General features: G+C 45.0%; 1 protein-coding gene across 1 annotated transcript in view; it reads right to left on the reverse strand.

The window, feature by feature from the left end:
* Positions 1-14,484, reverse strand: part of PPM1H (protein phosphatase, Mg2+/Mn2+ dependent 1H) — a 306,473-nt gene that overhangs the window by 43,942 nt on the left and 248,047 nt on the right. The window contains exons 7-8 of the mRNA XM_005886919.3: positions 6,333-6,396; positions 857-964 (exon numbers count right to left, since the gene is read on the reverse strand). Of these exons, the coding sequence (XP_005886981.2) occupies positions 857-964; positions 6,333-6,396 (172 nt within the window). The remainder of the gene's footprint in view (positions 1-856; positions 965-6,332; positions 6,397-14,484) is intronic.

The following is a 14,484-nucleotide window of genomic DNA, read 5'->3' on the forward strand; positions in this document are numbered from 1 at the left end:
TATCTTTTCTAAATGATATACCTTGAAGTAGAACTTGATGTTGTTTCCTGTATTATAAGAAAAATGATTTTTTAAACCAAAGATATGACAACTTGTTTTTCAGTTAACTTTTAAACATCAACTGAATGATACTAGCTTTCCAGGCAATTAGAATCTAAGAGGGGATAAAATATGTATGTAAATCAACATGCTTAAGCAGAAAGTGAAAACACTCTCCAGGTACCTGGAGTAGGGGGAGACATGACTTCCTGTTGGGGGAGGGGAAAGCAGAAGAAGTATTTACATTAAATCCTAGAGATAAAAAAGAGCTTGGATGTTTGGAGATGAGGGGGAAGGGCATTCTAGGTGGAAAAAAATAGTTTGAGCAAATATGGAAAACTAAAGATCATATACCAAAAATAAGTTCATTCTGGCTAGTGTAGGGGACCAAATCAGATTTTTGAAGTTGGACTAAATTATAACAAGTCCTTATAATTTGTTATAATAAATTATAACAATGCCAAGTGAAGGAGTGTGCACTTTATTCTCTGAGCCTTGGAGTGTTGTTGAAGGTTTCTGAGCAAACAGGTGTCAGAGTAGTTGTTTAGGAAAACTGCTCTGATGGCAGTACGTGGGCTGGACTGAGGAGGCAAGGAATGCCACCAGGCTGTGCAGCCATCTGGGCAGGAGGCGATGAAGAAGGAAAGAGGACAGCTGAAGTGAAAATGGAGTGGAGAAAAGAAACAGACATGAGAGATAATGCAGAAGTACATGCGACATGAGTTGGCTACTGCCTGGATACGGGGTGAGAGTCATGGAGGGATAATGTAGAAAACATGTTCTTGTACAAAAGAGAAATAAAAACCTCATGTGGTACCTCTGGAGCTGAAGACAGGAATGGTTTTATGTAGATGTTGGAGTCATGCACCTTCAGGTCATGGTCCCCAAGTCCCCTGGTCACTCCAATAGTTGCCATTACACGGGCCTAGGAGTATAAGCAGAGGGTCATCAGAAACACTCCCACAATCAGAGAAAGCATCCCCACCAGTGTAGGTGCCATGGGCTGTAAGAGCAGCAGTCATTTTCCAATCCCCACTGCCCCTGGCTGTTAAGTTCTATGCGTAGTTGTTTTCTAGGAAGAGCCCACCAAGGTTACCTATATACTTGAGGAGTGGCTTTTCTACCAATTACCTGCATTTGAATGGGCAGCTGCTGTCTTCGCAGAGACTGGAGGGAATGATGTCCAATAAACTCAATACAATACATCTGTGATGTCTACAGCTACTGAAATCAATTCAAACCAAATCCAACAGGATCCGTCATCCATACATCCCCCATCCGTTCATCTGTCCACCCATCCACCCATCCATCCATCCATCTGCTATACACCCATTCTTCAAGTATTTACTGAATACCAGCTATGTCTCTAGTTCTGTGATAAAAGATATAAAAATGTCAGAGGCAGATCCTGCCATTCCACAGCTCATATATTTTACTTTATGGCTGGAGAAAATGTACCATTAGAAAGGTACCATTAGATTATAACTTGTCCTGCTAATATCCTCACACAACTCCCTCTAGGTAGAAAGGAACAAGATGCCACTTGGCTGTAACTCCACAGAGACCTCATGGCTGAGACCATGCCATCTGTAGCATTCTCTGCATGGAAGCAATACTATTGTACTAATGCCTATACTGTCAGCCTAATGATCTCCTGGGAGACCACAGATATGAGTCACCCAAACATTTATTGAGCACCTACTATGTGCAGATACCATCCTGTGGGGGACACATGTCTATGGTCTTGTACCTACTATAAAGGAACCTGGTAAGGGAAAGACTAAGAGGTACATGTCTGACTAACAATATATAGAATACGGCCGAGTGCTGAAAGACAAATAAACAATGGATTATGTGAGTTCAGGGGAGGTAATTCTTCTGAGAAGGTTCCCTGGAGGAGGTGGGGCACTACATTTTTCTGCAGAAGGATGTCCAGCTCAGGTGAACACAGAGGAACGGAGCTCTAACATATGGCTCATCAACACTATACCTGGTGTAGTGGCGTGGTTCAAAGACCTATATTTGAATCCTTGCTCTGATGCTCTGGTAATAAGAGTAACCTAGAAATGCTATGCCTCAACAGTATGTGAACCATGGACTTCCAGATGTTCAAGCTGGATTTAGAAAAGGCGTAGGAACCAGGGATCAAATTGCCAACATCCGTTGGATCATCGAAAAAGCAAGTGAGTTCTTGATGTTCAAGAAAGCAAGATGTTCAAGAAAAACATCTATTTCTGGTTTATTGACTATGCCAAAGCCTAGGACTATGTGGATCACAACAAACTGTGGAAAATTCTTAAAGAGATGGGAATACCAGACCACCTGACCTGCCTCTTGAGAAGTCTGTATGCAGGTCAGGAAGCAACAGTTAGAAATGGACATGGAACAACAGACTGGTTCCAAATAGGAAAAGGACTATGTGAAGGCTGTATATTGTCACCCTGCTTATTTAACTTCTATGCAGAGTACATCATGAGAAATGCTGGGCTGGAGGAAGCACAAGCTGGAATCAAGATTGCCAGAAGAAATATCAATAACCTCAGATATGCAGATGACACCACCCTTATAGCAGAAAGTAAAGAAGAACTAAAAAGCCTCAATGAAAGTGGAAGACGAGAGTGAAAAAGTTGGCTTCAAGCTCAACATTCAGAAAACTAAGATCTTGGCATCTGGTCCCATCACTTCATGGCAAATGGGGAAACAATGGAAACAGAGACTTTATTTTTAGAGGCTTCAAAATCAATGCAGATGGTGACTGCAGCCATGAAATTAAATGATGCTTGCTCCTTGGAAGAAAAGTTATGACCAACCTAGACAGTAATATTAAAAAGCAGAGACATTACTTCGCCAACAAAGGTCCGTCTAATAAAGGATATGGTTTTTCCAGTAGTCATGTATGGATATGAGAGTTGGTCTATAAAGAAAGCTGAGTGCCGAAGAATTGATGCTTTTGAAATTGTGGTGTTGGAGAAGACTCTTGAGAGTCCCTTGGACTGCAAGGAGATCCAACCAGTCCATCCTGAAGGAGACCAGTCCTGAATATTCATTGGAAGGAGTGATGCTGAAGCTGAAGCTCCAATACTCTGGCCACCTGATACGAAGAACTGACTCACCTGAAAAGACCCTGATGCTGGGAAACATTGAAGGCGGGAGGAGAAAGGCACGACAGAGGATGAGATGGTTGGATGGCATCACCAACTCAATGGACATGAGTTTGAGTAAATTCCGGGAGTTGGTGACAGACAGGGAGGCCTGGCGTGCTGCAGTCCATGGGGTCGAAAAGAGTTGGACACAACTGAGCAACTGAACTGAACTGAGAAAAACTAAGAGATGACACTCTAACACATTACCATGGTCTTCATCCTACTTTCCCTCAAAAGGCTGTGAATTTGAAACTGGATTTACATCCGAAGGTGGGCAGGATTACATTTAAGTGGAAATGAAACCATAACGCATTTTTACAGGGCTAGACTCAAAGCGGGTGAAATGCAGACAGAGGATGTGAGCCTGGGACCTCTGGCCAGCGCTGCTCTGTTGGGAGCTCCCTTTAAGCTGACACACATTCACCTCTAAGTATGGAAATTCTGAGTCCCTATGCCCCCTCCACTTTCCTCCCTGCTGGAGTACATTCTCAGGTTGGACAAAGCACAGATGGGCATTTTAGTCCAAAGAAATTTGACATTTCTGCTAGTTTACAAGTCCCACACAGGTCCTTCAAAGCAGTGGCAGAAATCAAATGAAATTTAACAGCAGTGAAAGTATTCTGAAACTTCTGGGGACATGTGTACAGAAAAGAAAGAGAAAACCCTGTGAAGGATCTAGACAGAACTGATGTGTTGCATTCTAAAGCTTCTCAAGAGACCGTGGACTCCTGGGACAGAGGGGTCATGCTACTTTGGTACAGGGTATGCCTGGAGCCAATTGGAGCCATAGTGGCTTTTAAACAGGTCAAGAGGTACAGTGACTGAATTCACCAGCTACATATCACAGAACTGTCAAGCCCTAATTTACTGGAATGCTGGAGGAACATGATATCCTGGTGAATTGCACTTTTTGCTGAACTGGGAAAAACCTTGCTCCTTTAAATCCTACTGCTAATCATCAGTAGAAGAACACATCTGTCCATTTTTCTGCTGTAGCAAGGAGAGTATAGTCAACAAAGTTCCACATAGTCAAAGCTACAGTTTTTCCAATAGTCACATATGGATGTGAGAGTTGGACCATAAAGAAGACTGAGTGCCGAAGAATTGATGCTTTTGAACTGCAGTGTTGGAGAAGACTCCTGAGAGTCCCTTGGACTGCAAGGGGATCAAACCAGTCAATCCTAAAAGCAATCAATCCTGAATATTCATTGGAAAGACTGATGATGAAGCTGAAGCTCCAATACTTTGGCCACCTGAATCAAAGAGCTGACTCACTAGAAAAAGCCCTGATCCTGGGAAAGACTGAAGGCAGGAGGAGAAGGGGATGACAGAGGATGGGATGGATGGATGGCATCATTGACTCAATGGACATGAGTTTGAGCAGGTTCTGGGAGATGGTGAAGGATAGAGAAGCCTGGCGTCCACGGCTTCACAAAGAGTTGGACACGACTGAGTGACTGAACAATAAAGGAGAGTATAGGGGCTTCCCTGGTGGCTCAGATAGTAAAGAATCTGCTGCAATGCAGGAGACCTGGGTTTGTTTCCTGGGTTAGGAAGACCCCTTGAAGAAGGGAGTGGCAACCCATTCCAGTATTCTTGCCCAGAAAATTCCATGGACAGAGGAGCCTGGAAGGCTACAGTCCATGGGATCGTAAAGAGTCGAACATGACTGAGTGACTAACACTTTCACTTTCTTTCACGAAGAGTATACTGAACAGCTTATTAAATACTTATGTATTTACTGATGGCCTGCCATGAGTCAAGTACCAGGCTAGACGGGTCCTAAGGATATGAAGGCAACAGGATGTGGTGCTGAGCTTACTGGAACTCACTGGGGAGCAGCAGGGTAATACTGAGAATCTCAGCACCATGAAGCCCAGAAACTGTAGGTGCAGATCACTGGGCTGAGTGATTCTCATTGATGGTGTCCACTATACACAGAACACGAAACCCTACCAGAAACCGAGCCCTTCCCTGTCCTGACTCTCAACCAGGATGGCAAGGCAGAAGGTGTCCATCTCCAGGAAAGGGGGAAGTTGGTTTGAAAAATGATGAATTTATTGATCAAATATTCATGTGTCATTGCCCTCTGTGAAATTCCTCTCTCCTTCGAGCAAAATTACTGCTGGGCTACACTGAAGCCAAAACCTACTCCTGTGTGCACTTTCATACCACACACGCACACACACACACACACACACTCGCTCAAACTCTGTCCACAAAGGCATCCTTCAGTTTTCTTATGAGTCACTTGTTCTGATAAAAGCTATCACATGTTGAAAAAAATTTCAGTTGAATGTTCTTCTTAATGTGACCACATTTTTCACTTCTAATTGGAACTCTCAGCGCTTAGTTGAAATGTATTCATGTTCCGAGGAAGAATGCAATGATTCAGAAGCTGTTTGTTCTTCCTAGGAAATGACTTCAAAGCTTTCTCATCTCCACTCCTGCACCCCTCTCCAGTCTCTGCTCAGAGACCACTTGAAGATCGACAGCCTTCCTTCGGCCCAACAATGTTAGAGTCTGACAGGGGCCCTTGGAGCTGGTGATGAATGGTCTTTGCTATCTCAGCCTGGGATCTGATCCGTGTGATCCTATAGTTTATTGAGGTGAAACTCTGGATCCCCTTCTCATGGGGCAAGTGGAGAAGCTGGCATGTACAGTCTGAGCATCCATGGTGGAATGCAAGAGCACCAGAAGGAAGTGGAGGGCCACAGCTCCACGGCTCGTACCAGTCAGTCACGTGACTGCCTGAGCGGTTTTAACCTTGCAGTCCCTGCTGCCTCATCTCCCAGATGGATGTAAGACAGCCAGCTCTGCCTGCCTCGTGGCTTGTTGTCAGTACACAGTGAGATGATGTATGTGAAAGTGGTTGTGTTTAAACACTGCAAAAAGTTATGCAAATGGATCGAGAAGGGGGATGTCATTTTCACAAAACTGACTTGAGTCCCCTGTGCTCACCACTTCCATTCCCCAGCCCTGCCACTCCCTGGACCCTTAAGGCAGGAGACCTGAAGGAAGGTGGAGGTGATATTCTCTCAAGCTGTCAAGACTACAAAATCACAAGCTGCCAAGTGGAACACGCAGATTGCCATGGGCTCCGTCGAGAGAGAGCCTGGTTCTCTCAATCCAGGGAGGGCACGTGCCTACCTTCTTGCCTTCTCCATATATAAGGGGAAACTTCAAGTCATCATCCTCAATGGTTTTGTATGCCCTGTAGGAGGATAAACAACATTAAAAAAACAGGTTTGCACTCAATTAGTGACCCACTGCCCTGACACAGGATGCCAGGCAGTTTATTTTTCCTGAGCCTCCGTCCCCTCACCATACTGCCGATCTCTTTCTGTACAAAGAGTCAGTCTCCCTACAGAATTGTGTGCGTGTGTGTACGTATTTCAACGAACCAGAAAATACCAAGTCTTTATGTGCCTGAAGAGAGAGAAAATGAACTGGCCTACTCACAGCAGCGAGAAGGGGCAACAGGCTTCTGTCCTCAGCATTTAGTGTCCCTGCAGTACTGAACGGCCCCAGCCGTGGTGGCGGGGTTGTCATTAAGCTGAAACCGTGAGAGGCAGTGGTGCTCAGAGATGGAGGTGTGGGGGACGGGTGGTGGAACTGCTCCAACAGCCAGCTCTCACCTTCAGGGGTTGTTTATGCCGAAGAGCCTGGTATTGGGATGGCTGGAGAAGGAATATTTAGAGCCCGTTTGACTTCAGTGTGATATTCAAGGTTGGCAAAAAAAAAAATCCTTTGTTTCACGATGGCTATTAGATGGCCATTGGACACACAGAAAGAAAATCCTGTTTATGCTTCAGTGGTTTATGCCAGACAGGGCTGTTCAGATGCCACCACTCACGCAGCAGAGGCTGGCCAGACCGTGGCGAGGAGTGAACAAAGGCCATGTTTTAACAGTTTTGCTCACAAGGAACTTAAAAAACAAACAAGCAAACAGGTATCCAGTCACGAAGTTGTATAACGCTGGGCAAGTAGCTCCACCTTTTTGGATCTCTGGTATCTCAACTGCAAAATGACGATAACCACACAGGATGTAAACAGCCTAGCACAGAGCCTGATACTCAGTAAGTACTCAATAAGTAGTAGCTGTCACTAATATTTAGTAAATAATTAATATTTGGCATACAGTTCCCCTTTCTGCAAAATGGGGAAAGCATTGCCTATTCACTTCCTCAGAGAAGTATTAGGAAGACTGAGTAAAAGATGGGGTATTTTCTGCTAGGTTAGAAGCTAGAAGCAAGATGCTTTTCTAAACTAATGTCTCCTGAGTGCATGAAAAAAATTAATTTGTGACGTGCGTGCGTGTGCTAAGTTGCCTCAGTCGTGTCCAACTCTTTGTGACCCTGTAGACTGTAGTCTGCCAGGCCTCTCTGTCCATGGGATTCTCCAGTCAAGAATACTGGAGTGGGGTGCCATGCCCTGCTTCAGGGGATCTTCCTGACCTAGGAATCGAATCTGTATCTCCTGTGGCTCCTGCACTGCAGGAAGATTCTTTACTGCTGAGTCACCTGGGAAGCTGAATAATTTGTGACATACCTCTTGATATATCTAGGCAGCTTGAGAGTGAATCTGACATCAAATTTATGGAGGTGCTTGATATACAAAAGAATGCAACTCAACTGAAAAAAGGCTCAACCCCAAAGCTAAAGCCAGCACATCTTGCTTATCTGCAAGTTATTTGGTTAAGTTCTTTCCCATGGGGGTAGAGAAACAGTGAAGTTCCGGCACCGGATGTGCCTGGGCTTGAGTCTAGCACTGCTTTCTGCCCAGCCCTGGGCGAGTGGGTAAGTCTCTCTCTGAACCTTAGTTTCCTCATTAATCAGGGAAGCCAAAAAGTGGGGCTTACTTGTGAACGTGCGGTAAGGATTAAAATGGGCCGATGAATGTGACGAGCTTGGAAGTATTCGGCACAGTGCCCGGCACATGCTGAGAGCTCAATAAAAGCTGGTTGCTGCTTCTGCAGTCAAGTGAGCCCAGAGGTCTGCCATGAATTGAGTTTTCAAAAAAGGAACCATACTATTTCCTTCCCCCAAATCTACCAAATTAACACAAAGTGGAAATAGCTACTTTGATGTTTCTATACTCACACATATAATTTAAGACACTGTGGTGTATGAGTCCCTTGGGGAACAAATACAGCTGTTATTAGACTACAGTCAGCTTGGGGATCCAATGAGTTTGTAGACCCATGGTTCTCCATCTTGGCTGCAGCAGGAATCTCCTGAGAAGGCTTTGAAAAGCCTGGTGCTCAGGTCAGAGGAATGAAGTCTGAACCTCTGCGGATCAGACCTAGGTACCAGGAATTTTTTAATAAGCTTCCCTGGTGATGCCAATGTGCAGTCATGGTGGAGAACCACTATTGGAAACCAAGGTCATTAGCTAACATTCAAAATCAGTTGAGCAAATGACTATATGGCTCAAGGAAAAGGGAGGTAATGACTTGAGAAAGGCTGTGAAGTGGGCATAAGTAGGACTTGGGGACCACATGAAAAGTAAAAAGACACGTTCAGACAGAGATGATGCAGTGGGGGCAGTCTCAGGGAGGGGCTGGGGCCTGGAGATCCAAGCACAGGAGTCTGGAACTACAGACAAGGCAGAGGGCGGCAGCTCTAGGATCAATGACTGGAGGTTACTTAGAGCTCAGTGGAGACAGGCTGAGAACGCTCTTAACAAGCTTGAAAAGGCAGCAAGAAAACTGTCCTTTGACTGTATTGCAAGCCCAGGTAATGGAATTCTCCCAGGGCAGAGAATTCCAGGACAGTGAAATCTGTTTCAGCACCACTCTCAAAGGCAAAAACTTGTCCTGGGGTTCTTACCCACAGGAGCAAGTCCACCCAAGTTCTAATCTTATGGTTTAGCCTCTGCTTCTTTGTCTTTGTTTTCTGTTCCTTTTAATTTTTTAAAAAACAATTTTAAATTTAAAAACACATGTATACCTGTGGCGGATTCATTTTGATATTTGGCAAAACTAATACAATTATGTAAAGTTTAAAAATAAAATAAAATTAATTAAAAAAATAAATAAAAAAATAAAAATTGAGTAAAGTTGCTTTACAATGTTGTGTTAGTTTCTGCTGTACAGCAAAGTGAATCAGTTATATGTATACATATATCCCCTCTTGCTTGAATCTCCTTCCCATTTAGGTCATCAGCAGGCTTTGAGTAGTTTCATGTGCTATACACTAGGTTCTCATTAGGAATCTATCTTATGTGTGTGTCCAACTGTTTGCGACCCCATGGCCTGCAGCCCTCAGGCTCCTCTGTCCATGGAATTCTCCAGGCAAGAATACTAGAGTGGATTGCCATTCCCTTCTCCAGGGGGTCTTCCCAATCCAGGGACTGAACCCATGTCTCCTGCATTTCAGGCAGATTCTTTACCATCTGAGCCACCAGGGAAGCCCACGGTACAGACTAGAAGGCCGCTGGGTTGGCTAAACCTCAAATGCGGGAATCTCTCCTGCTGTACCTGGCCTCTGTCATCAAGTGGGCTGCTGTGGACAGGCTTTGTCTAAGGAGATTTACAGGACCAACTCTGTAGTGCCACTGGATAACAGCCCTGGGAAATTCTTTCCTAAATTGGCCTAGTCACCCATTGGTGTGTTGGTCTGTCTTCTGGAAAAACATGAAAGGAGTCTAATCTCTCTTCTACTTAAGAGATCTGCAAATATTTGAAGAGAGCTATCTCAAAGTTTCCTTTCTCCTCGTATCACCAACTGTCCTTCCCCAGGACCTGAGACACCATCTCTGACCACTCAAGTTACCATCCATTCAACCAACATTTATTAACTGAGCACTGAATCCAGGGCTTCCCAGATGCTGCAATGGTAAAGAATCCACCTACCAATGCAGGAGACGCAAGAGACATGGGTTCAATCCCTGGGTCTGGAAGATCCCTTGGAGGAGGAAATGACAACCCAGTCCAGTATTCTTGAGTGAAAAAATCTGATGGACAAAGGAGCCTGGTGGGCTACAGTTCATGGGGTTGCAAAGAGTCAACAGGACTAAGCACTGAATACTGTAGGATTTGTCATCTCCCTGTCATCGTCCTAAAAAAATGGCACTCAGAACTGAAAACACTTGAAATCTAGTCCACAAAGGAATGAAATGGTTACTTCTTTGATTTAGACCAAGCACTCGTTTTATTTTTTGGCCACGTCACTCAGTATGCAGGATCTTAGTTCCCCGACCGGGGATTGAACCTGTGCCCCCAGAGCGGCCCAGTGGAAGCACTGAGTCTTAACCAATGGACCACCAGAGAAGTCCCTAGACCTTGCCCTTTTTAAAATTATTGTGGCTTGTATTTGTACTATGTGTCTGTGTATACACGTCTGTGTGGCTTAGGGTCGTGTATTGAAACTGTGAGTAAAAACAAACAAACAAAACCCAACCAGTCAGTCCACAAGAAAAAAGACCCAAGAAGGGTTTTTGACTCATTGTCTTCCTTTAGTTTATACTTATACAATGAATATTTTATTCTGAATGGAAAACCCCATTGCCCTTATTAATTTTATCATGCTATTTTGGCCCACTGTTCCAATCCACTGAGAGATGTTTGAACACATATCCTTTCATCCCAAAAAATCAGCTCTCTTTCTATGCTTCCATGCTGTGTGACGTAGCTTCAGTTGCGTCTGACTCTGTGCGATCCGATAAACTGTAGCCCCAGACTCCGCTGTCCATGGGATTCTCCAGGCAAGAATACTGGGGTGGGTTGCCATTCCCTTCTCCAGGGGATCTTCCCAACCCAAGGGTAGAACCTGCATGTCTTATGTCTAGCTTGTATTGGCAGGTGGGTTCTTTACCACTAGCACCACCTGCAAAGCCCCCTTCTATGCTACATCACATTAAAGCTGATAACCAGCTCTGCCATCTTTATGTGGGTCACTGAAAAAAAAAAAAAAGCTAAGCAGAATCAAGCCATTTAGAGACCTTCCTCCAGGTCAAGCTAACCAGACAAAGGGTATCGACATTTCTTGAAGGCAAATGGATGAAAGTAAGTACAATCTGAAAAATCATGTTCTTGTCTGGTGGAAACACACAAAGACAGACTCAATAGTAGAGGGCAGATGAGAATATTCATGTTTAAATGAGTGGGTGGTGGGACTTCCCTTGTGATCCAGTGGCTCAGACTCCATGTTCCCAGTGCAGGGGGCTTGGGTTCAATCCCTGGTCAGGAAACTAGATCTCACAACAACAACAAAATCCCCATGTTGCAACAAAGATGGAAGATCCCATGTGCCACAACTAAGACCCGGTGCAGCCAAATAAATAAATAAGTATTTTAAAAAGTGGTTTTAAAAAATTAGTGGGTGGTATGGCAGGGGGAGGCGGAAACACTGATCTACTGAGACAATGTCCTCATGAGTTTGGACTCTGGGTATAGCTCTCAGGACATCTATGAAACAGCTGAACTACTGTCCACACAGCATTTCTCCATCTTGTTCAAAGACTAAGAGAAGAAACCATCAAATTTCTTACAAAGTCAAAATACATCCATGTACACTATTGCCATGACCAGCCATCCAGGAAATGCCATCAAATGGTTGAAAACTGCTAACTGAGTTGACTTACTAGTAAGTCCAGGTTGTTCCCCAGATCATACCACCTCCCCTAGATACCAACCCTTCAACCTGGTCTTACTGTTAAGCCAGAGAGAGGCACTGACTGCTCTCTCTCCAGCCCAACCCTTCCAGGGCTCTCCTCCTGCTAACATACACTTTCCTCTTTCCGCTTTCCCAAGGACTGCAGTTCAGGTTCACACAAAGCTTACTCGCCCCTTCCCCTGCTGTTATGCTCAGCAACTGTCTCTGTTTTGTTGGTACTTCTGGAGTCCTGACTTTACAACTTGTACCTACTTTCTGTTGACGTTCACTGCTCCTCATGAGCACCTGGACCACGTCAAGAGGATCCCTCTCCCCTGATATTCATACCCTTTTGCACCCTAAGTCACCTCTGCTGCCACTCCCTTGCTGCCACTCTCAAGCCAGGTGCCCCTCAATCCCCTTGGTCCCACCCTTCTAAGAACTCCCTTCTGACTACACTTGTTTCTGAATCCAGCTTCTACTTTCAGCAAATGTTTAAAATATCTTTCCTGCTAACAGTCTAGACTTCCTCACCTTGATCTCCTGCAGCCCGCCAGGCTCTTCTGTCCATGGGATTCTTCAGGCAAGAATACTGGAGTGCATTGCCATGCCCTTCTCCAAGGGATCGTCCCATTCAGGGATCCAACCCACATCTCTTACATCTCCTAACACTGACAAGCGGGTTCTTTACCACTAGCGCCATCTGGAAGCCCCTCTGATCCTCTAGTAGTAAGGAAACACAGCAGGAGTTGGGCACTTTGTTTATTCATGTCACACCATCTTCTGCCTGCAACACTGCAGCTGCCTTGTTGGATCTCCCCGCAATAATCTAGGCAAGAGACGACGGTGCCATGGCTGCAGGGATGGCAGTGAAGGTGTTGAAAACTGTTCAGTTTTGTCCTTTACCTCTATTCTCAGAGCAACCAGAGTAATTATTTTGAAATGTCAGATAACGTCATTACCCTACTCAAACCCTCTGATGGCTTTCCCATCAAACTTGAAATAAAAGCCAAGTAATGAAACGACCTTCTTTAAAAATCACTCCCCACCCCCAAACTTACCATTTCCTTTCTCTTTCTTTTTCTCCAGGGATTTCCTGCCTCCTAACATTTTAAGTATTTTGCTTCTTTATCTTATTTTTCCTACTGCTCCCTGTGCACTTCCCTCCCCCACTTAAGTTCTATGAGGACGGAGATTTTTGTTTCTGGTACCTAAAAGACTGCTCAGTGTATAATAAATGCCCAACAGATGTTTGATGAAGTGAGCAAATCGATGAATACTACTTATTCCTGGCAGTGGCTTTCCTCTGTCCTCATGTATTTTCTTATTCTTTATGTATTCACAAAGCAAGGGCAGCCAGTCTTGTTTTCCGTGGCTTTCTGGATCTCACTGGTGCCGGCTCCAGCCCATGCTCACTCACATGCACATCCTTTCTTGCTCTGGCCTTGCCTGGCTGTGTGTTGGCCCTTGGAGTCAGTATTTTAGACACATGCTCTGAACATGGGAACTCCAGAGATCACATTCTCTGAACATTTGAACTCGAAAGATTCCCCCAGGCAGCCACATTCATGCCTTTTCACCCTTCCGATGAGCAGCAATTCTAGGACTCTTCCTGCATGTTCCTGCATGAACATCTCATGTCTCTATACCCATTCTGTAATTTTTAGCAGAAAAACCTCTGCTTGTATTTTCAGACTGGCTAAGAGGCCTGTAAGCCAGTCTTCCACAACCATTTCTCTTTTTATCCACAGTCATCATGCCTCAGCTTAAAATTCTCCCGTGGCTTTCTATTATTTTGAAACATAACGTGGCGATGAGGCAGGCCCTCGGTGGTCTGATCTCTGACACTGCTCTGACATCTTCTGTGCTCTGCCAGGAGCTCGGAACACTAGCTTACTTGCTGTTTCTTTAATAGCAAGAAGCCTCGTTCTTTCCCCTTCCTGGGCCATTCTTCCTCCAGATCCTCCCAGAGCCAGCCCCCGTGCAGCCCTCAGGGTGCCTTGTCTGGTCACTCATCTGTAAGTGTGATGTCCACACCCCTCACACCCATCCCCCACCTCAGCCCCCCTACCCCCTCCCCGTTCCTGATGTACCGCTTCCTGGCGCTTACACAGCACAATCTGAAACTACCTTATTTATTAATTTGCTTGTCTATCTTCTGCCTCCCCCTCTAGAACATGAGCTTTATGACACCAGGGACTTTGTTTTATTCACTGTAATATCCTCATCTCAACAACAGTGAAGGCACAATTGTGGATGTAAAGTAGATACTAGTGACACAGCTGAATACACGAATGAAGGCTGCCACCCTCTCCTTAGCAGACGAGCTTCCCTCCAAAGATAAGCTATAGACTTGGCTTCCCCATTTAACTTTCCTGAACAGTAAGCTCTTCTGGGGCTGAACTTCAGGGCTGAGTTCTATCAGTGATGCCTTGGATTTTCGTTCACCCCATTACATTAAAATTTTAGGTTCCCTTTTTTTTTTTTTTGTGCTGGCTTTTTGTTGCTTCCGTGTGCGGGCTTTCTCTAGTTGTGGCAAGTGGGGGCTACTCTCTAGTTGCGGTGCGCGGGTTTCTCACTGCGGTGGCTTCTCTCGTTGCAGGACACGGGCTCTAGAGCATGTGGGCTTCAGTAGCTGCAGCGCATGGGCTCAGTAGTTGTGGTACATGGGCTTAGTTGCCCTGTGGCATGTGGGATCTTTCTGG

Source organism: Bos mutus, chromosome 5 (genome assembly GCF_027580195.1).
Source record: "Bos mutus isolate GX-2022 chromosome 5, NWIPB_WYAK_1.1, whole genome shotgun sequence".
Classification (NCBI taxonomy): Eukaryota; Metazoa; Chordata; class Mammalia; order Artiodactyla; family Bovidae; genus Bos; species Bos mutus.